This window comes from Anopheles merus, chromosome 2R, assembly GCF_017562075.2.
Source record: "Anopheles merus strain MAF chromosome 2R, AmerM5.1, whole genome shotgun sequence".
NCBI lineage: Eukaryota > Metazoa > Arthropoda > Insecta > Diptera > Culicidae > Anopheles > Anopheles merus.
In genome coordinates, this window is record NC_054082.1 from 38655163 (window position 1) to 38676077 (window position 20915).

Consider the following 20915-nt stretch of genomic DNA (forward strand, 5'->3'; position numbering starts at 1 on the left):
CTGACAGCTTGTACCGTGGTGAATATAAACTGCTCGAGTGGCAGGTGGCGGTTTTCTTTAGCATACTCACCACGCTCCAGCATGCTTGAACATTTAAATGCCCACAAATACCGTTGCGATGCAATCAAAGAAGGCTGAAAGCAGATGAAGTAATTTAGCATTCAGATACCGACGAATTGGGAAGCGGATTTTTTGCATCCTCTCACTTCCCGTGTGCAATGGACTTAAAGGTAAGTTTAAAGCTGAATAAAACCCCACAAAAGTTCTACAGTGCATAAATTATTGCTTTTGTTCTCTCTTTTCTCTCCAAAAGATTCCCGAACAATGGCTTGAGTTTCCTGAGGATGTGGAGAGCACGAAAATCATCCCGCATCGCACATCAAGCACGCAAGATTTTGAAACCGACGCTGCAGACCTACCATACGAGGACCACGATCAGTTCGAATTCGATCGGGATAGTAATATTCCGACAGCAACAACCTCAGCAGCAGCCGCACATCTTGATAATGACGAAATATTGCTCATCGAAGTGTTAGTCCCTGTGCTCTCGAGCAGCTCATACGAACAACGACAGTTACAAAACAGGCATCGAAGAAACGACCGAAGGAGAAGTTCTCGCCGATCACGTCGATCGCGAAGTCGTCAGAGAAGACGGTCAGAGCGCAATCGAAGGAGGCGGGAAGAGGGCGGCCCTGATAGTGAGCTTAGCTTCCACAGACGCTCTAACCGATTGTTTAGCCGACGTATGCATCCTAGATCAGCCCGGGGTAATAATCCAACACCATGATGCTTCCTCGTGAACATTTCATGCGAGAGATACAAATTTCAAGTAAGATTACCAAATTTTCTCCATTAATCAAGCATACCGTTCTAGAGTGTAACACCTTAAAAAGGTGCATGCATTTTTAGAAGAAATATAACATTTCTCAGCGAGAATTCCTTTCATTCAGCTTGTTGTTACACGATGAACGCGACACGTGCTTTTTGCATTGCTAGCAGTACGCAAATGTTACCAAAATTTTAGTGTCCCTCTTAATGGTGGGTTGCTGAGTGGGTCACATTTACAACCAACCAGAACTATCAGCTTTACAGTTTTACTGATGAATCATCGAAATGGCTTGCCCTTTCGACTCTCCAATACTATCTAACCGAACAAAACCCGGGCAGGCATTCCAGCAAGGGTTTTGGTGCCGTTAGCTAATTACTTTCGCTGAGGCTCGCGTTTTTATGCTCTGGTGGCAGTTTGTGTAGCCCCCGTGCTAACCTTAACCGAAAACAAGCCGCCAGTGTGTAGTGTGGTGCGACGGTTCTTGCTATGGTGAAAGAACTGCAACGCCGTACAAACATAACAACAAATACGCCCGTGCGCCTAAGAGCCTCCGTCTCGGGTTAGGTGGGCTGGAAAGGCTCTTCTGGAGAAATTATCCCCCGTCCAATATTCCTCCCATCCCGCCCGCCAGTTCCTTGAGGTCCATCGCGATTAAAGCACAAAAGAACGTGGCACCGTGAATTCCGGTGCACAGTTGCGGTCAGAAGCTGGCACGTTCCGCACGGGAACGAACCGATCCGAACGTACAAACCAGTAAGGTGATTGCCAAGTAATTGCTGTAAGCATGACGGTAGTGCAGAGTAAGGTGAAACTTTTCGCCCGATTGTGGCTGGTGGTGGTGATTTTACTACTCGTTCCCGGTGTACGTGGAGTAGATGGGGACAATGAAGTGCCGCCGGCGGTGGCACCGGAATCGGTCCGGCAGCTTGGTGTCAGTGTGAACACAAGGCGGCTGGCAAACGTGCTGGGTAACGAGTTTATTAGCTTCTCCGCCAAACCGCAAGACATCTTCGATGGCCAGGGCAACCCGATCACCGAAACTAGCTTCCTCATGGCGCAGAGTCTTGGCGGTACCTTCCTGAAGGTGATCGCGGACTCGTCGCAGCTTCATCTGCAAACAACCGGCGGGCAGAGTGTGATCGGCAATCCGGACGACGTCGAGTTGGTGCAGATTAGTGCAAGTGCATGGCAAGCGTTCTACGATTGGGCTCGGCGGGCCAACATCCTGCCAGTGTTTGTGCTGGACTACCCGACCGACGGCGGCCAGTGGGACGTTAAGAAGGCACTACGCATTCTAACCGCGGCCAGCGCGCTTGGCATCGACGAATGTCGCTGGCAGTTGGGAAAGGGTAAGAGATCTTGCAGGAGTGGATTTGAATCGTGAAAATTAGTGCATGTTGTATATTGTGTCTTTTTTGGTTTGGCAGGACTCGTTAAGGACGGTGTGAAGTATGCGGATGATTTGCGAACGTTCCGCACGATGTTGCAAGCCTTCCCCAAGCAGAACTGGACGGTTGTAGCGTCCGAACTGAATCCACAGCTGGTACCGCTGGAAGACGTTCAGTATTTCCATGCCAACGGGGACAGTCTGGTGGATGCCATCACGATCTCGAGGTAAGATCCAGTGCAAAGAAGCTTCGTTTCGTTCAATAATTTCGATATTTCCATTAGTTTAGCTTAATGATAATAATACTTGTGTTTCCTATTTCTACCTCATAGACCACTGTACGATAGTGCGGCCTGGAACTACACCACTCTGCAGCGGGATATTCATCTGCGTGGCCTGTCTAAGCAACGTCTTCCGATATGGCTCGATCTAGTTGCCGATTACAATCGTAGCGAGGTGGAGGCATCTGCCGATACGGAATCTACCGCTGCTCATACTTGCTGCAAATCATGCGTCCAAGAAGGCCTCGACTATGCTCGAACACTCGGTGAAGCTGCCCGTGGTGGTATTAGTGCGGTATTTCAGCCCCTTCAGCGGGACGATATTCAACAGTATTCGTTACATTATTTAATCTCCGTGCTGTACAAACAAACCGTCGGTCACAAAGTCTTCCCCGTCCATTTCAACCTACTTCCCGCGGGCGAAGAACCCGGCCAAACGTCAGTGTACGCATACTGTACACGCAATCGTACCGGATCGCTTACGCTCGTGCTGGTGAATGGTGAAGAGGAGGGTGCGACCAACGCCACCATCAAGCTGCTGACACGATCTCTTTCCTCTCCGGTCGAGCTGTTCCTGTTGAGCGTACAGGACGGACAGCCGATGGTGAACAATCTGCCCCTGGATGCGACTGCGACCACCACACCGCCCAGCATAGAACCGGTCAAAGCGGTCACGACCCTTACGCACGGTGTCAGCTTCTACGTACCAGCGCAAACGATCCTGTTCGCTGTCATACCCGGCGTCCAGGTACGCGAATGTCGCAACGATGCCCTACCCGAACGTAAAAAGCTTCCCCGGGAGCTTCAACACGATCGGACCTCTACCGATCTACTGCTCGAAGAACTCATCGGCGAGCTATTGGCCAATGTGCCTCGCGACACGCTGCAACGCCGGCGACGTTCGCTAGACGAGGACAAGCCTGCAATTAAAGCCAACAAGAAGTGGAAACGATTTCACGCTCGTTTCACTGATGCGTCACAAAGCGATGGTCTGGCGGAAAGCCTCTCGGCGGTTCTCGCGGACGCGCAATCGACCGTTGGACCGACGGAAAGGACAGCGCGTGGTCCCCGCCAGACGCAAGCATACAAGCGGCAGCAGCGGCGGATTCGCAACAAGGAAAAACGCTCGGAAATGCGCAATCTGAAGAAAATGAAGCACCCGTTGCGCGAGGCCCGACGGGAACGATCGAAACGTGGCGAAATGCTGAAAGCACGCCGATCGGCTACCTATCCACATCGGCGGATTCACGAGCGTTTGTTGAACCGGATGTCGGCGAAGCTGGAAAGCCGCAAAACGAAACGATCCTCGCTGGCGGAAGCCGTCAATGAGCCACCGAACTTTGGTGCCGGCAGCGATGAGCAGGACGAGCTAGGCCAACGGTCGGACTTTCCGCTCGGCGATGTGCATCTAGTTATCTCCAAGGGAGGCAATGGCGATGGGGAGGTCGAATACGTGCCAACCGATGATGATGACGGCGATGATGATAGCGTTGAAGTTGGCATGGTAGAACGAAAGCAGAGCTGGAGTGGGGCCCGTCATCGACCGGCAATTCGGCGAAGGATCTCGGTGAATCAGCGCGATTTCTATCGTTTTGCGCCGGTCTGGGATCGAAGCCGAACTTTGGAGGGCGGTCAGGAGCAGTCTGACTGTGGCCGGCGACGTACACTTCGTCGCGGTCCAAAGGATCCGGAAGCGCGGGAAACGAAGCGCATCGATCGGTTCATGTCCATTGGAAAGGAACGGTCGGAGGAGGTGAATGCTATGGAAGCAAGGTCGGAGCAGCCGGAGGCAGCATCTACTAGAGAAGAGTTTACCATTGCCAAGAAGGAAGAAGTGAGGCTTGATTCGGAAGAGGACCAACGACAGCAAGAGCCTGTGCAAGAGAAATCCCAGGATGAACTACTCACAATTGTTTCTGGCGAGAACCACGAACAAGTAATGGATCGTACGACGATGCCTCCTGCTGCAGCTTCGGAAGAGGAAATACATCTCTACACACCGGCACCACGCACGAGCGAGGAGCAACAGAGCGTGCCCCAACTAGATCCGATCTGGTCGCTGGAGTCGTCACCTGAATCATCCGCCGAAGTGTCTGAGCTTATGCACAATCGCTACAAACGTTCGCTCCAGCCACCTGCTTCGGCAGAGGCTTCGGTCGAGTCGCAGGAAGTGCAGCGGTTGGAGGACTTTTTCCGTACGAACGCAAAGCTGCAGCAAAAGTTTGCCGAAATGTTTGACCTACTGCTGGAGGCCATCGAAGAGCTGGATGCGGAAGAAAACGATGCCCGCGAGATGAGCGATGATGGCGAAGCTGAGCATAACGGTGACGAGGTGGCGGAAAGAGCCGGAACTGGCATGCCGTCCCACAAACGTTCCAAACGTAACGTCCTGCTGCACCCACAATCCTGGGAATCCCGGGAACGGTCGAATATGATTCATCGGCGGGAACGATCGGAAGAAGATTCGTACGAAAATCACATCATTCCAGCCCAACCCAAGGCACCGTCGAAATCGCTGGCGGAACATGCTGGCGGTGTGCAGACGTCGCAAGAATCGCAGCAACCAGAGCACGAGCAGGACAGCGATGAGGGAAAGCCGGGCGCGTTCATGCTACGGTCGGTGGTGAACTTTATGCGAAGAGCATCCACCGAGTTTCACCAGCTGTTTTCCAGCTGGTTTGGAAAGACCGCGTAAAAGAACATAGGCCAGGTGAGGGGTCGAGGGAAATGCATGTGGGTAACACCTATCGAGTAAGTTTGTATGTAAAATAGTGTTTACTAGTTAAGTGAAATAAAGTGCCAATGGTTTCTTGCTTAATTATGATGTAGTATTTTGGTTGAGTTGAATTATTGAATTATTGAGTAGTTTGATTCTAACAGGCAACGGTTGCTTTAAAGCGCAGTAAATCGTAAAATCGAGCAGTTTGGCTACTCGAATTGTGCTGCAATTGGGAGTATTCGTCTGGCATCACTGCTCGTGTTGTGTTTACCATCAAACGGCGTTGACATTTCCATGCCGGACATCAGCTGACCGCAAAGACCGTTTTCCTTACCATTTCTCTGTGAGTGGCTGCTTTTTCTGTGTCTTATCAATGAAATTTTCTTACAAATAGCATATCAATTGTTTTATAACCTTCTTTTGCTTGAATAGGAGCTCTATGTAACATTCACCAGGCTACACGAAGAACACAATGAATCAGGAAGATCTGTACTGGTTTACTTTCATCCTTGTAACGCTGCTCGGATTCTTCACCTACAAGCTGCTGACCCGCCATCGCTCGTACTTCCGACTGTTGCGCGTTCCGTTCGAAAGGCCACACTTCCTGTACGGCAACCTGGACGATGTGCTTAGCGGCAAGCTAACGACGATGGAGAAGCTGGAACAGTTCTATCGCAAGTTTTCTAACCATGGGTAAGTAAGTCAGCTTAGGTCGTTAGTCATCTCAGGAACACTGCCCTTCATATTCATATTCACAACGAAACATTTGCAGATTGTTCGGTTTCTTCAACTACATGACGCCGGCATTGTATGTGCGCGATCCGGCCCTAATACGTCAGCTGCTGCAGCCGAATATGAGTCATTTTGAAAGCCATGGCTACTTTCTGGACGAAGAGAAGGATCGCTTCCTCGGCTGCCAGCTGCATCTCGTCAAGGGTGCGGAAAAGACCACCAAGATGGCCTCCTTTCTTTCGCCCATTTTTCGCACTCCGAAAGTTCCCTGCTCGATGGATGTGACTACGCGCAGATGTTGCGCAGCGTTGATCGATTTCATTGCGTCACGTGTGGAGCTTGAGCTGGAATTGAAGGCCATTTTCGTGAAGCACACACTCAACCTCTTTGCCGGTATCGCTTTCGGCAAGGAGCTCAACGCATTCGAGGACGATACGGATCGGTTCTGTGCCGTGGCGAGCGGGATGGCGTACGGGACGAATCCGGTGCAGGTGATCAAAACGATGGCATTCTACCTGATGCCCGGGTTTATGCGCACCGTGGGCGTACAGTTTACCGACCGAGAGGAGATGGATTATCTAGTTAAACAATACCATGCGGCAGCTTCGGCACCCAACCTCCATTCCGTGGCGCGCTACCTTCGTCAGGCGAATGGAAAGATGAAACCATCCGAGCAGCTAACCGACGAACAGCTTTCCGCGCAGTGTGCCATGTTTTTCACCAAGGGATTCGAACCGACACTGAACCTGCTGTCCTTTGCTGTCTACGAGCTGGCCCAAAACCCGGACGTCCAGCGGAAGCTGTACGAGGAAATGCACCACAACGGGCTGACCACCGGAAGCGCCACCGGTGTGCCACCGTTTGAAAGCATCCGTACGCTTCCCTACCTCGAAGCGATCGTGCTGGAAACACTGCGCAAGTGGCCGTCCCATCCACTGCTGGTTCGAGAATGCACCAAACCATTCACCATTCCGGCCACCGAGAATGGGGACCGGGCGGCGATTCCGTTGAAAGTGGGTGATAAACTCTACGTGTCGGTTTGGGCACTGCATCGAAGCGGCGATTACTTCCCCGAGCCGGAACGCTTCAGCCCGGAGCGGTTCGTGGGGAAGGACGTAATCAATGCTGCCCAGCCGAGCACGTTCATTCCGTTCGGCATTGGGCGCGGCTGCCTGGGCCAGGAGTTTGTGAAGCTGATGGTAAAGGCGACACTGGTGGCACTGCTGCAACGGTTCAAGCTACAGCCCGGAGAGCGTACGCCGGAACCGCTGCAACTGATCGAGTCTGCCTCGTCGCTAGAAGCACGCGACGGTTTCTGGATACGGCTGGAGCCACGGTTGTAAACGATCCTTGCACTGCCGAGCACTGACAGTATTTACACATATGTTTTAACCCATTGCCAAATAGAATATAACGTACAGGAAGCGTCCATACAGTCATATTGTGTGTTGATTCTAGTCCGCCACGATGACAAGTTATAATATTTGCGTTGCCATAGTAACGCACCACTACTTAGACCAACAAACAAAAGGTAATACACACAGTAGTATCGCACAAAAACTAAATGTTATAAATAAAGAAACACAACAAACTATAGTTTTGCAAGCTATCTAATATTGTGTAGCAGATACAAATTACTTCACAAACGTTCTTCTTATTCTTCGGTCAGGGACTTATGTGTATGTGGGTATGTGGGAGTGTGTGTGTTTGAGTGTATTTGTTTTTGTTTCCCACTATCCCGTTCATTCGTACAAGATGTATGATGCTCCTTTCACCCCATTCCTTATGGATTAGTACAAGTACAATACAAACAATCCTTTTCTACAGTATAGCAGACAAATTCCGCCAATTTCCACTGTTTGTTTTCGTTCTTCTTTTCGTTGCCCTGCGCCAAGCACGTAAAAAGTACACGCAGGGAAAAACACATTTAAACAATTTTGCTAGCTAATGAAACCGATCAACATTGCCGTAAAACAATATCCGATCATCACTGTCGTCCCGCTGCACCGATTCTTTGTGTTTAGTGCTCCTGTACATTTGCCCATATGCTGCTATTTACACTGCAAATACGATTGCAAAACATATTCACCCTCCTTGGCCTAGGCTGCGCGGTCGTTGCTTTATCTTACTTACTTTCTCTACCATTCTAATGCATACTGCTCTCATTGTATTTTAACGCACACACATTAGCAAGTACGTAAAACACTGTACGTAAATCCTGTCCACTAAACCTCATGCACACACACACACACACACATGCACACCCACACGTATAGTTATATCACATTTGGATAACAAGGTTTTGCTTTTGTTTTTTTTGCTAATAAATTATTCGATTTGGTACGATCGCGAGAGCACCCGCGCATCACCGGGAACGGATCCAGTAAACCACGAACCACCGATCCTCCTGTCCCTGTCTGTATGTCTGTCTTTCCCACTCTTCCACCAACGTTTGCGCGTGTGCTCTCGCTCCTCTGGTGAGACTTTCGACCCGAGACCCGACTCCGACTAGGCCTTGCTGTTAAAGCGATTCTCGCAGTCCCGCTGGTAGCGCAACCGGGCCGACTCGCGCTCCTCCGCATCGAGATACCAGAGCGTGATGGCGTACCGGGTGCGGTGGGCCGGCTGCACCTCGTGCGGGTTCCGCCGGTCGGACCAGAAGAATAGAATGCGATCAAAGATGGGCTCGATGTCAGCCACCCGATCGTTGCATCCCTCGGGGAAAATCCTACAAAACAAACAAGCAAGCAAAACAAAATGGACAGTTAGACACATACACCCGTGTGTTGGATGGACGACGAACAAACGAAACACTGCGTATAATATTACCTTAACAGACCGCCACTTTTCCGCACGTCCCAGTCGAGATTGAGATAGTAGATGGCGGTAATACAGCGCCCGTCACGGTTGGGATTGTCGACGTGCTTCACGTAGTGCGAACCGGAACCAGGATAACACGCTACCATGGCCTATGGTAAAAGAAAGGAGAAAGGATACATTTTAGTGCATTTCATGCGATGTAATGTACTTTTATTTAACTAAATTCCGCTTTTTCTTTCTAACGCGACAGGAATGCAATTATTCATCGCACCACAGTAATCCTTGTCACACTCGAACGCATATCGTTCGATAAGCCGTTATCTCGTCCTGTCTTGGGTGGTGCTATCAACGGTGCCAAATTCCTGACCGCAAAATCTTCAATCAGAACAGGGAATTTACTCAATTTTAATAACTTAAAGGCATACAATTTCATACGCTTATCGCAATTCAACTTGAGCTGTTGTTGAGTTACGATTGTTGGAATTATGCATACCATTTTTGCATAATTTGTATTTTCCCCGAGTAAAAGTTCAATTAATGATGGGCAAGTGATTTCTTTTTTAATCCAATCTCTCGACAAAAAAAAAATGAAAAAAGTTTGCATCAAATGCATTTCACACCCAGGGGCCGTTTGCCACCACTTGGGTCCGATATTCCGAATACCCATCAAAATATCCCCGGATTGGCGTACGTGACAAACTCGGGACGGCTCTGCACCCAGGTCAACAAGGTGCGCCGAAGCTTTGCGCACGCGTTGCGCAAATATCCACACTGTCTACCCCTCGCCTCCTCTTAGTAGCGACCTCCATAGCGGGGGAAATAGGTGTGTGCGCTGGCGCGCACGGGCGCGTTCGTTCGTAACATGGTATTTGTGCGCATTTAGTGTCGGTTGCACCTGCGTACACCACCGGGCCATTATCAGTTACCGCGAAGAAGGGGCAGAACGCGTCATTATACGAGTGAGTAGAGCGCAAGAAGAAAACAAAAAACGAGCGCACAAAAGAAAGAAAGGTGTGCAGATAGAAAGCCGATCGCAGCAGGCGCTGATTAATTGCAAGTGGCGGTGAGCTCGCCATACAGCCGTAGAACGTAAACAATCAGGTTGGCAGTGAGCATTAGCGGGCCCAACCGTAGCTTAGACGCCGATAATAAAAGGAAATCCGGTGCAAAGCTCTACCGTCTTACTATCAAACTAGTACAAACTGCGCCTCAATCGTCAAGATTGAGCGATAAAAGAGTCAGGACACGGCGTGCAGCTTAAAAGTGTTTCGGTTTTTTTTTTCCTAGAAATGTTCATCCCTTTGAATGGGGCGCGTCCCTTTTTTGCCGTACAAATGATTCACATGATGATAAGTGTTGGCCGCAATCGTGTCAATCACCTGCATACAGTTGCATTTAAACAATTGTTTAATAACAAAAATAAAACAAGACTTTCAAAATTCGTATCTCACCGGAAATGTTTTGTTGACTCGACGATAATGATGATAATAATGACGATAAAGGTGATAGTACATACAAAAGCCTTATCCGATTCGTTACCAATGGATGGAATGGAAACCCTTGCATCGGCAATTAAATGCGTTATAAAAATGCCTTTTCCCACGAGTAACTCAAATTACTGTTATCGTATGAACGTACGAAAGTCTGCTAAGCGACAAAAAAGGCTAGAGAGACAGTTATTAAATTTCGTTGTTAGCTTAAGCCATGGCAACTGTTTAATAAACAACACAGGAAATTACCATTTAATATCATTTTTGAAAATAACTTCAACCGTTCCGGTTTAAATCGAGTTTGAGAAGCAGTCTTAATCTTCAGCCTTAGTTAGCACCTATTAAGGATGTTTTAAACATAGTTTAATAAAGGATTTAAACTATAATGACCCACCACTAACGCAAATACCAATGTTTCCTTTTTAGTTTGCCAATCCGTGTAGAAAAACAAACGTCCTTGAGGAGCATTCTACACGGACTACATACTATCTTACAACGCCTAATGAATGCTAGGGACTAATGAATGCTATGAAAACGTGGCATCTAACTCCGATTAGTCTCTAATGCTTGCTAATCCTACACAAATTCCCGATTCCGATATCGAAGAATGAAAGGTGACCCCAGGCGACCTTATCGTCCGTGCACGTTCCGTCCCATTCAAGGAAGGAATGCAATGTATTTTTTGTTTTTTGTCAAATCACGACCATCATTCTCCTACCACCACAAAGACGCTACCATTCCCACCAAAGACCATTCGCGATCGAATCAACCTCGTCAAAAAACGGAGGGAGAACCCATGCATCGATAAACGCAGAAACCATTTAATCGAGATTTATTTTACGAGTTAGTTGTGGTTTTTTTAGATGGTTTTTGATGGTTTTTTGATACTACATCCCACCCCATCCCCGTGTGTGGGTCTCTCTCTCCGTATGGTGTGTCATCAATCACGTTTCAGTGATTGTGGGAAATTGTCTCCCGCGATCAGGATTATGAAGCTGCGATTGACGATTGAAGATTGCACCATTCAAAACAAACAATAAAACAAATAAGTTTATCTATCGCGCTGTTTGCTTTTAACAGATGATTTCATTGCACCAAATCAAATAGACCGGATGTGGCGAGTCGGTGGGGGTGTTGTGGGAGATGGAATTTCGGAAGAAGTGCTGGAAGGGCCGATACTGGCGAATCGAGTCAGTGTAAATGAATCGAATAAATACGATTAAAAGTTTGCGCAAGTCACTGGTCACGGGCAGCAGATGAATGAACACAGCTATCCCCATGGGCATACACACTAGAAAATTACTGTAGGGGGTAAAGAGAACACTACACTATGATGATTCTACGAGTCGTGGATTCGAGGAACTTTGAAGTGCTATTTGCTAAGCAAACAAGTTGACAAGTTGGGGTGGCCGTCAAAACGGCTGCTGGTTATGGTGGTGGATGGTTAAATTATTATCACGCAAAAAGGCTCTATCGCAAACACACAACCGACACAATTCTGGAATAAACGTGGCAAAAGATAAGACTGTCATGGGCTGCATTCGATTGTGTCACTCCCTCCATCCCCACAGCCACCCAGCCCTGGGTAAATGAGGTGTGAAAGTGCAGCCTGGACGCGCTGATGAATGGCCCTGAATGCGGTTAATGTCCAATTGCCGGTTTGGGATGTACGTGACCATTCGGTCATACGCATTTGCCAACCGATCAGAACGAACCAGCCGTTAAAGTTTACATTTCGCGGTACGGGATGATACTCCAAGGTCTTTCGCTGACATTGCTCGGTACAGTGGAGAGGGCGTTGTGGAATGAAAGAATGAACAAACAAAAAACAGTAAGGCGGAAAAGTAAATGCAAACAGATGGGTTCGATAATATCAATAAGCAAAGAAAGAGAGAGAGAGAGAGAGAGAGAGAGAGAGAGAGAGAGAGAGAGAGAGAGCGAGAGAACGAGAGAGCGAGAGAGCGAGAGAGCAGTGAGCCCACTCCAGAACCAAACGCACGCGCTGAACCCCAACCCTCCGAAGAGGAGGCTGTGCCGAGGTAGACAGAATGGCTCGCACGACATTGCAAAAAGGGCACGTAGGCCACTTGGTCCAAGTAGTCCCTGAACCTGCAGAGCGACCGAGACGTTAATCCTGGTGGCCGAAAGCGAAGCGAAACAGGGAAAAAAGCCTAGGCAAAGAGATGAGAAACCAACAGTCGGTACCATAACCTGGGCCAACGAACTGGCGGGTCTAGGGCTAGGGCTGAACTGGCTACTGCCACCAGTGAGGTTGTTTGGAGGGTGTAGAAAGGCGAGCGAGATAGCGCGAGCGGGTAAGACAAGGGTAAAAAACATACAAACACGCAGCCGACGCGTTGCTTCGTGTGCACGTGCGAGCTCACGTACGCATCTCCCGGTACAATGCTGTTGCACGACATTCAAAATTTGGGGAAGTTTTGTCGCACCAAACCAACCAACGCTGTTCCGGTGCGTGTTCGGCTGCACGTGCTCGGAAATGCGTGTGCTCCGTGTACACGTGTGTGAGTGAGAGTGCGTGTGTGTTTTTCTTCGTCTCAATCAAATCAATTCCACCTTTGCGTACTAATCGCATTACTTTACAACTAGCAAAACATACCTTTGTTCGCTCTTTGATGTTGTACCGGCCGAGTTTGCCGTTGTTTTCCATCCGTTTGCAGTTGGTAATTACTGCATCCACCTGGCAGAAGAAACATAAGCGGGTTGTTGGTTAATGCATTTGTAGGCTGACACACACGGCTTGCCGACGGTGCATACACTTACACAATTGATAAGGTAGCCGATACTGCTGCATCCCGGTTCCTTGCCGCCTATCCACGTGATTTTGTCTCCTCGTATATGGCGTAAATTGTTAGCGCCTCGGTTCGACACTAGCTGGCCGTCCTGTAAAAGAAAAAAAAAAGCACGAGATTATAGGGTTTGAAAACGACTAGCTGAAGGAACTGAAAACGAAACTTGTGGGACAACTGTAATTCTACTGCCCAATATAGAGTACGTGCCCTGCCAGCCTACTCCGTCGCCCTGCTTTGCACAAAGCACCGTCATATGAAAGGAAAAGAAACTGCGCTTCGGCGAAGCAGCATGAAATTGATGATAAGATAAGAAAGCACAGCACAGAGACATATTTATCCTTCGGCTATGTTGCCATATGTTGCAAAAATAATCCAAAGCAAAATCAGATTGTAAAAAAGGGAGTGATAAAGTTGAAGCAAACAGAGGAAGCATCCGAACGTATGAGGTTAGCAAAAGCAAACGAAACAAGAACTGGCGTTTGTGCCTTGAATGTGTACTTAATATATCAAAAGTCCGTCAAAACTAATAATAAAAATGGCACGACACTGGAAGAAACACTTTTTGAGATGACCAATCGTACGTCGTTGCTGTAACAGCTGCGTCGTTCTGCTTACCCGAAACACTCCAGACGAATACATTCCGGTCACCTCGTCCAGCACTTGCTGGCCCCGCTCCTGGCCAAGGAAATTGTCCAGCACACAGACACCGTACTCGTTCATATCCCGGATCAAGCTCCGGCACGCTTCGTCCAAACTGTCACTGTCCAAATCAAACGGACAAGGCTCTAGTACGCCCGCACTCGCTGGCCCGCTCACACCCGTCGGTATGCCCAGCGTTACATTTGCTCCCGGTGCCCCGTTCGCCTGCACGGTCCGTCCTTTTCGATTGTCCTGCTTGCCGCCCAACTGCAGCGCACTAGCTGAATCACTGTTCGTCACATCCACTTTCGCTAGAACCGGGCTACCGTCCACCGCACCACTGGCATGTCGGAACAAGGCGGCCAACTGCTGTTGTTGCTGCTGATGCTGCTGCTGCTGCTGTGCCTTCGCTGTCCGTTGCTGCTCAAGATGGTTCTGTTTCTGCTGTGGCGGATGCTGCGGTTGCTGTAGCAACATCACACTACCCGACTGTGCTAGCTGCATCGTTGCTGCTGTTTCTTCGCCGTATCGGTTGCCTAACTGTTCGTGGCCCGGCCCACCACCGCCAGTACTCACTAGTAACACGGAACTGTTCACAAAATTGTTATTGTTGTTCAGGAACGCGTCTCCACCGCCACTAAAGTTCTGATTCACGTTGTCTGTGGCCGCAAACTCGGGCTCAATCAATGGTTCTGGCTGCTGCTCGGTACCGTCGAACACGTTCAGATTGTTGATGTTGTTGAGAAAATTGTTCTCGTTTAGTATGTGGTCCACATCGAGCTGGTCGAGATCGGCGAGCTCCTCCGCGGAGGCGAGTGCATCGATCGGGAATAGCTTGGAAACTGCGAGCTCGTTCAGAAACTCGTCGCCACTGTCGCTGCCATCGGACGCAATCGTCGACTGCTGCGTACGCGCGCACGTCGCTGCCGACGTTGCCACGGCAGGCAACAACAGTCCCCTCCCTCCGCCGAACGCAGGGCCAACGACGGTTGATGCTATTGTTTGCGCTGGCGGGGTAGTGGCGGAGGGTGCGATAACAGCGACAGCAGCAGCAGCAGCAGCAGTCACCACATTCTGGCCAGCCTGTGACTGTGGTAGTGAAGGTTGCGAGGCGATGTTTACATTCGGCGCTTGTGGCACGAATCCACCGCCGATCGTGGTGGTATTGGTGCTGCCGTTCGGACCTAGCATTTCTGCACGTACACAAAAGCTGCCCTCACTCATCGGCACGGTGGCGGTGCCTGCGGTTGGCATTAAAACATGCCCGGGCTGGCCTGGCGTCGGTTGCTGCTGGCCAGCACTGGGGCACACTATCCCGAACGGTTGCTGGTGCTGATGGATCGAACGGCATTCCAGCTTGTGCACCTTCCAGTCGACCCGCTGATGGTCGACGGAGCAGTAGTACGCAATCTGGCAGCGGCTGCACCGCCGCAGCCCCTCGCTCACCCCACATATCCGGCACTGGTGCTGAAAGTGGCGATGCTGCTGTACGACCATGCTCGTCGGAGCGCTTTGCGGCAGGTTGGGCTGCAAATATTGCACGAAGCGATCGCTCATGGCAGTTGCGGCCGTCGCGGTCGTCGGTGCTGCTGCTGCTGCCGTTGGCCTGCCGCCCTGCTGCAACGCACCCGGATATCCACCATCCATGACCACATAGGCCCTGCACGAAAACAAACACACACTCACACACTACACACGGGGGCAGATGAGATGGGGGTTTTGCTACTCGAAAACAACACGCACAGCAACACTACATTCGCATACTTCTCTGTTGTACACCACCGAGAAACAACACTCCTCGATCGATATTTGTTTTGTATGGCTTTTACTCACTGAACTGACACACCGCGAGGAAGGCTGCCTGTGGTAACGGGCAGCTGCTGGTGTTGTTGGTGAATTTGCTTACAATTGTTTTGATTATCCAAGCAGGCAGTGTGGCCTTGTTTGACATTTCCAATATGCTCTTCCCACCTGCTACCCTTCCTTTCAGCCCTTACACTCTGTTGCACTACTGCACCCGATAATCACACGCACACTCACATACACACACGCGCGCGCGGATACACACTCTCTTTACTGCCGCACTTTTCACTTTCTCCACCGTGTGCCAACTGCTGACCAGAAATGGAAGGGAATTTCACAACTTGACCGAGAACGACCTTGCGTGTGTGTACACCGTGAGGTACTTAACTGCTGCTGGCCGTCACTTTGCTCCTACCGGCTGCTGCTGCTGCTGCTGATGCTGCTGCTAATGCTTACCACCATGGCTGACGAGGTTTCGCATTTCCGACAATGTCCGTAGCCTGTTATGGGATCAAATTGTCGTCGCAGAACCCCAGGCGGCACTGTTTTTCTCGATGGCTTTCATCTTCTCCGCTAATCTGGCTCCATCCGTCAGTAGCACCACACACACTGGTACACTGTGCGACAATGGCAAAAGACTTCCCCCGCCGTGGCGTACGGGTGTTCCGCAAAATTTTGCATGCAATGCGAAAGGACGGTGTGCTGCACTTGAACTTATTTCCCAAACCCGTACCGACAGCGGGCTCGCGATTCGCAGCAGCAAAGAGCGCTAGCAGCAACACCAGCAGACCCCGACCGTCACCGCGTAACCGAGAGTGCAGGAAAGCGCTGTAAAATCGTTCGATGCATGTGTGTGCGTGTGCTGTTCTGCAGCGCGCTAGTGCAGGGTTCGCACGGCACTGTTTGCGACTGTGCGCAAGCAGGGTTTCGGCTGTGTTGGGAAGGAAAAGTCACACTACGCGCATTTTTTTTGGACATGTTGACGAGCCCTTTCCTTACCTGCCTACACTTGTTTTATTGTTGCAATTAATTTTCTCGCACCTCTTTGCCCTTTAAGAAGCATTATGAGAAGGGGCCCACGAAACAGCGCGTGTTTTGTGCGGCGGTGTGGTGGTGGTGCAGTAGGCGAGAACGAATCTATTTCTTGCGGGGTACACAAACACACACACACACGCGCTTCAGCTGCTCTCTCTGAACAATGCACCGGATTTTGTCATTTTCTACACTCATAATCCATAATCTTAGCAGACAGACCGATTACTACTACTACTACGTCTACTGTTACCGCTACCGCTACTATTCACATTCCACGAGCGTGTGTCTGCATCTGCTGCTTACTGGAGGACTGAGTTTCAAATAAATAATACTTATTCCAGGTTTGTTTTCTCTCTCCCTTTATCCCTCTCTCTCTCTCTCTCTCTCTCTCTCTCTCTCTCTCTCTCTCTCTCTCTCTCTCTCTCTCCGATTCTTTCCCTCGCTCACTTTCACCTGCTTTCATTAACTACTACCTAAACACGCTAATCCACCGCTAAGCTTATTGTAGTGCAGTCGATAAATTCGCCGACAACCAGTTGAGTATGCGAGCAGGAGATTATTGCTACTGGCGGCCCCCGTGCCCGCCACTGGCGGCAGCCCGGAAGCTGCTGCCGTATCGCCCTGATGATGTCCTGTACCACTCCTACCACCTCCAGCAGCACCGAACGCTGCCGCCGCCGCCGCCGCCGCCGCCTGCTGTGGGTTGTTGGCTGTGATGTTCATCTTTGGATTGGAGGTGCCATTGTTAAGCGTGGCGGCATTGTTGCTCCGTCCAGTCGTGGACGCTAGTGGTGTGTGGCCCATCAACACTGACGTGCTGCTGCTGCTGCTGGTGGAAGTGGTAGTGGAAGAACCACCCGACGAGGAGGACGACGAGGAGGAGGACGGAAGCAGCATCCGCTTAGCATCCCAGATCCGTATCGTTCCGTCCGCGCACGAGGAAACGAAATGCGTACTGTCGGTGCTCCACGTGATGCAAGTAATGGCCGCTGTGTGATCCTTCAGCTCGGTTAGCTGCGAACCGGCAGTCAGATCGAAGATGCGCACACGATTCTCTTCCCCTGCAGCAAAACAAAAAAAAAACAGAAAGCGACAGATAAGTCAAGAGTAAAACAAAGGAATGCCGCTTTTGGTTTGCTTACCTCCGGCCGCTAGATATTTCCCATCGGGACTGAAGCATATCCGCTGCACCGGTTGCCGACAATCGGTAAAGATGCGAAGCAGCTTCCCGCTGGTGACGCACCACAGCCGCACGGACAGGTCGGTCGAACCGGTGGCCAGATAGTTCCCGTTCGGGTGGAATGCCACCGCGTCGACGTCCTGCGTGTGGCCGACGTACATCTGCAGCGGGAAGCGCCGATCGGTAGACCAAAGACGGGCCGTCGTGTCACGCGATCCGGTCGCCAGGTACAGCCCGGTGGGACTTTCTGCCACACACCAGATCGGATGGTTGTGGCCGCGGTATATCGCCCGGCACGTGTAATCGCTGCCCGTCCAGGCGCGCATGGTGCAGTCCCGCGCAACGCTTACCAGCAGTGGGCTGTGGTCGGAAAACAGCAGATCCGTCACCGCGTTGCCGTGCCCGCGCAAGCACAGTCCACCGGTTTCCGAGCTACATCGGGTCAAAAAGAAAGGAAAGTTATAGATCCACTGATTGAGGTGAGGCAAATAAAAACGTACAATGTGTTTTCCAAGCAACGGTGGTCAAGAAATTGCTTCCATCGTTCCCGTTTCGTGAGCCGGCGTTTGTGCGGTGGCAGCAACTTATTCATACGCTCGATGTCCTTGCGCGTCTTCAGATCGAACATACTGTCGATGCCGTCGTCCAGCAGCGACGTCCCGTCCCGGTGTCTATCCTCTCCCGCTATCCGGTGCTCCGGACGGTGATCTTCGCCCTTGTCCCCAGCACCATCGGCACCATCGTCCCCGTACTCGTCGTCGGATTCGTCCGATTCACTAAACCTACTATCACAGGAAGTCACATTCCAGCAGCACTGCCGGTCGCGCCAGCTAGCGTACGGTTTCCGGCCCATCTGGGTGCTGCGGTTGGTGGACCAGAGCATAATGGTTGAGTCTTCGAAGCCGCTCGCCACATGGCAGCAGCCGGGATCGATCGCCAGGCTCGTCAGCTGATGGCCCACGTTCTCCAGGCTGTACACGCACAGCGGTCGCTGGTAGATGGACAGTCTTTCCGCACTTTCCTTTAACCGTCGCAATCGTTCCAGGCTGCTCATTCGTGGGAACATTCCGTCCATCTCAACGCCGCCGGTGGCCGAGCCATCTTGCTGCTGCTGCTGCTGTTCCGCAATCCCGCTCTCCGCCGCCTGTGTGTCTTTCATGCAGCTGTCGTACTCATCCTCATCGTCGTCCTCGCCGAGCAGTGTCGCGCCGCCGAGGCGATCGTTGGCGGGCACTCCGTTTTCTGCGTCCAGCATTTTGTAGCGCAAGTAACGTGCATTAAAACCATTCAGCAATAGATAGCGTTCGTTTTCACGCTCCGTATGCTCAGTAAAATCGTACTCCGGCTCCACGGCTGGACGCAGCTGAGCAGGTGTCCCACCCTCGTCCACCTCCATCGGTACGCTGGTGCCGTTCAGCTGACCATTGGAGGAGCTGGAACGGGGCGCCGACCGCTCGATCGAGCCCGCCTGTACGACAGCACTCGTCATGTCGGGCCGGAAGTCCACAAAGTTCTTGTCATCCGCCGTGTCGAAGCAGAACCAGGTGCGTAACGTCTGCAGAATGAGGGAGTGACCGTATTTCGCCAAATACTGGCGCATGGCAGCGATGGACGCGGAACGGAGCCGTAGCTGCGTCTGGCAGGAACGAAACTGCACAAACAGGGGCTCGCTTTCGCAGTCCTGAAACCGGTTGATTTGCGAGAGCTTCTGGATCAACCTTCGGTACGTTTCTACGCGTGTCGAATCGGCCGACCGCCCCGGGCCGAAAACGATGGCGGAACTGTGGACAGCTGCTGCGGCGGGCCCGAACGGTCCCATCTCCGCTCCCAGCGGCCCACTGTCGATGGTGCCGTTTATTTTCTGCTGATTCAGCAGGAGCAATGGCGACGAACCGGGTGGCCCAGCGGACGGTTCCACTTTGCCCACCAGCGGTGCATGCTTGCGCAGGAACTCGGCTGCCGGCCGCCAGTCGCGTCCCTTCAACATCTCGATGTACAGATGGCAGAGCAGCGGTGGGATAATCTCATTCAACTCCGACCGAATTGGGTCCGGCTGATTTCGAACAAACTTTGCGAATCTGTGAGCGGGGGAAGAGAGACACAACAGAGGTAATCAAGGTGGGCCCGGGAAGCGGCATCGTTTACACCTACTTGGCAAAATGTTGATCAACCTGCGTTAGGTTTGTGTTTAGGCAGATGTTGGAGTACAGAAAACTGTTCACCATCGATGTGTCGTTTTTGATGGCAGTGTTCATCACTATTTGCTCGGTTGATTGCGTGAGAATGAGATCCGACTTGCGGTAACGATCGGTAACCTGGCAAACGGAAGGGCAAGAAATCGGTTAGTAAAGAAATCGGTTCCCGCGAAGAATTCGCCAAGCGTCGCAGGATTTTTTAGCGGTCAGCGGCCTCGGGATTTTGGGGTTAGGCTTATATACGGTGGTTTCAGTACGCCTCTCTCTCTCTCACACACACACACACACTCTCTCTTCCCGCCCGACACCACGGACGGAGCGAGCACCAATCGCAAGCTTCCCTTCGGCCAAGGTGTTCCGTTCGCCCCGCAAACAGGTTTGCACGGGCAGGGCGGACGAAATACCGCAACACTCCTGACGTTGCTGACTTACACTGTAGTTGCGCGCTTTCAGATACGACCCGACGATGCTGCGTATCAGATCGGTTTTGGATTTGCGAGATTTGCTGGTGCTTCCACTGTTGCTACTGCTGCTGCCGCTACCGCCGCCGCTGGTGCTGTTGTTCATCGTTATTGTTGATCTTTTCGCATCAGCCATTTTTCTTCCGTGTGTTTTTCCATTCGTACTCGCGCAAGAACCGCACAAAACAGGAATCCGGAACGCGGCTGAGCAAGAGGCGAGAAAAAAACAGACGACTGTCAAACCATCAATCTTCGGGCAAAGTGTGTGCGTCTGTACCAGGTTGCTACCTGGAACGCGCTTTTGACAGTAGCAGCAGCTGCCGCTTCCACAAGCTCGACAGTAGATAACCCACAACGGGCAAGAAACTGCAGAATGCGAAAAAAGTCGTTGGTTTGCAGCGGGAAGGAAATAATAACAATTTTTTAATGATCCATATGTTTATAGAAACGTTTTGTTTCACTCGTTTTTTTTTTAATTCAAAACTGGTCATAATTATTTTTTCGTTCACAAAATTCGTCCCATAGTGCCTTGTG

General features: G+C 50.9%; 4 protein-coding genes across 4 annotated transcripts; 2 read left to right on the forward strand and 2 right to left on the reverse strand.

Annotated features, from left to right (window-relative positions):
• Positions 1-76: 76 nt before the first annotated feature.
• Positions 77-5369, forward strand: LOC121589705. Its single transcript, XM_041908794.1, has 4 exons — positions 77-230; positions 314-2178; positions 2257-2443; positions 2549-5369. The coding sequence occupies exons 2-4, from the start codon at positions 1614-1616 to the stop codon at positions 5190-5192; spliced, it is 3396 nt and encodes a 1131-aa protein (XP_041764728.1). The 5' UTR covers positions 77-230; positions 314-1613; the 3' UTR covers positions 5193-5369.
• Positions 5370-5475: 106 nt separating this feature from the next.
• Positions 5476-7544, forward strand: LOC121589710 (cytochrome P450 9b2-like). Its single transcript, XM_041908805.1, has 3 exons — positions 5476-5559; positions 5649-5909; positions 5989-7544. Exons 2-3 carry the CDS (start codon positions 5689-5691, stop codon positions 7289-7291), a joined length of 1524 nt encoding a protein of 507 aa, XP_041764739.1. The 5' UTR covers positions 5476-5559; positions 5649-5688; the 3' UTR covers positions 7292-7544.
• On the reverse strand, positions 7541-16317 carry LOC121589708. Its single transcript, XM_041908797.1, has 5 exons — positions 13684-16317; positions 13040-13159; positions 12876-12956; positions 8778-8917; positions 7541-8676 (listed from the first exon to the last, which is right to left on the reverse strand). The coding sequence occupies exons 1-5, from the start codon at positions 15352-15354 to the stop codon at positions 8457-8459; spliced, it is 2232 nt and encodes a 743-aa protein (XP_041764731.1). The 5' UTR covers positions 15355-16317; the 3' UTR covers positions 7541-8456.
• Positions 15787-20907, reverse strand: LOC121589707. The gene is made up of 5 exons (XM_041908796.1): positions 20353-20907; positions 19877-20040; positions 18226-19803; positions 17688-18157; positions 15787-17606 (listed from the first exon to the last, which is right to left on the reverse strand). Exons 1-5 carry the CDS (start codon positions 20515-20517, stop codon positions 17008-17010), a joined length of 2976 nt encoding a protein of 991 aa, XP_041764730.1. The 5' UTR covers positions 20518-20907; the 3' UTR covers positions 15787-17007.
• Positions 20908-20915: the final 8 nt, after the last annotated feature.

Bases quoted from the DNA above. Each gene is read 5' to 3' on its own strand.
- LOC121589705 (XM_041908794.1), top strand. From the start codon at position 1,614: ATGACGGTAGTGCAGAGTAAGGTGAAACTTTTCGCCCGATTGTGGCTG. The intron at 2,179-2,256 runs GTAAGAGATCTT...TTGGTTTGGCAG, and splicing joins TCGCTGGCAGTTGGGAAAGG to GACTCGTTAAGGACGGTGTG. The intron at 2,444-2,548 runs GTAAGATCCAGT...TCTACCTCATAG, and splicing joins GATGCCATCACGATCTCGAG to ACCACTGTACGATAGTGCGG.
- LOC121589710 (XM_041908805.1), top strand. From the start codon at position 5,689: ATGAATCAGGAAGATCTGTACTGGTTTACTTTCATCCTTGTAACGCTG. The intron at 5,910-5,988 runs GTAAGTAAGTCA...AAACATTTGCAG, and splicing joins CGCAAGTTTTCTAACCATGG to ATTGTTCGGTTTCTTCAACT.
- LOC121589708 (XM_041908797.1), bottom strand. From the start codon at position 15,354: ATGGATGGTGGATATCCGGGTGCGTTGCAGCAGGGCGGCAGGCCAACG. The intron at 12,957-13,039 runs GTAAGTGTATGC...TTCTTCTGCCAG, and splicing joins TCGGCTACCTTATCAATTGT to GTGGATGCAGTAATTACCAA. The intron at 8,677-8,777 runs GTAATATTATAC...TTTGTTTTGTAG, and splicing joins AAAAGTGGCGGTCTGTTAAG to GATTTTCCCCGAGGGATGCA.
- LOC121589707 (XM_041908796.1), bottom strand. From the start codon at position 20,517: ATGGCTGATGCGAAAAGATCAACAATAACGATGAACAACAGCACCAGC. The intron at 20,041-20,352 runs GTAAGTCAGCAA...TCCGTTTGCCAG, and splicing joins TGAAAGCGCGCAACTACAGT to GTTACCGATCGTTACCGCAA. The intron at 17,607-17,687 runs GTAAGCAAACCA...GTTTTGCTGCAG, and splicing joins GAAATATCTAGCGGCCGGAG to GGGAAGAGAATCGTGTGCGC.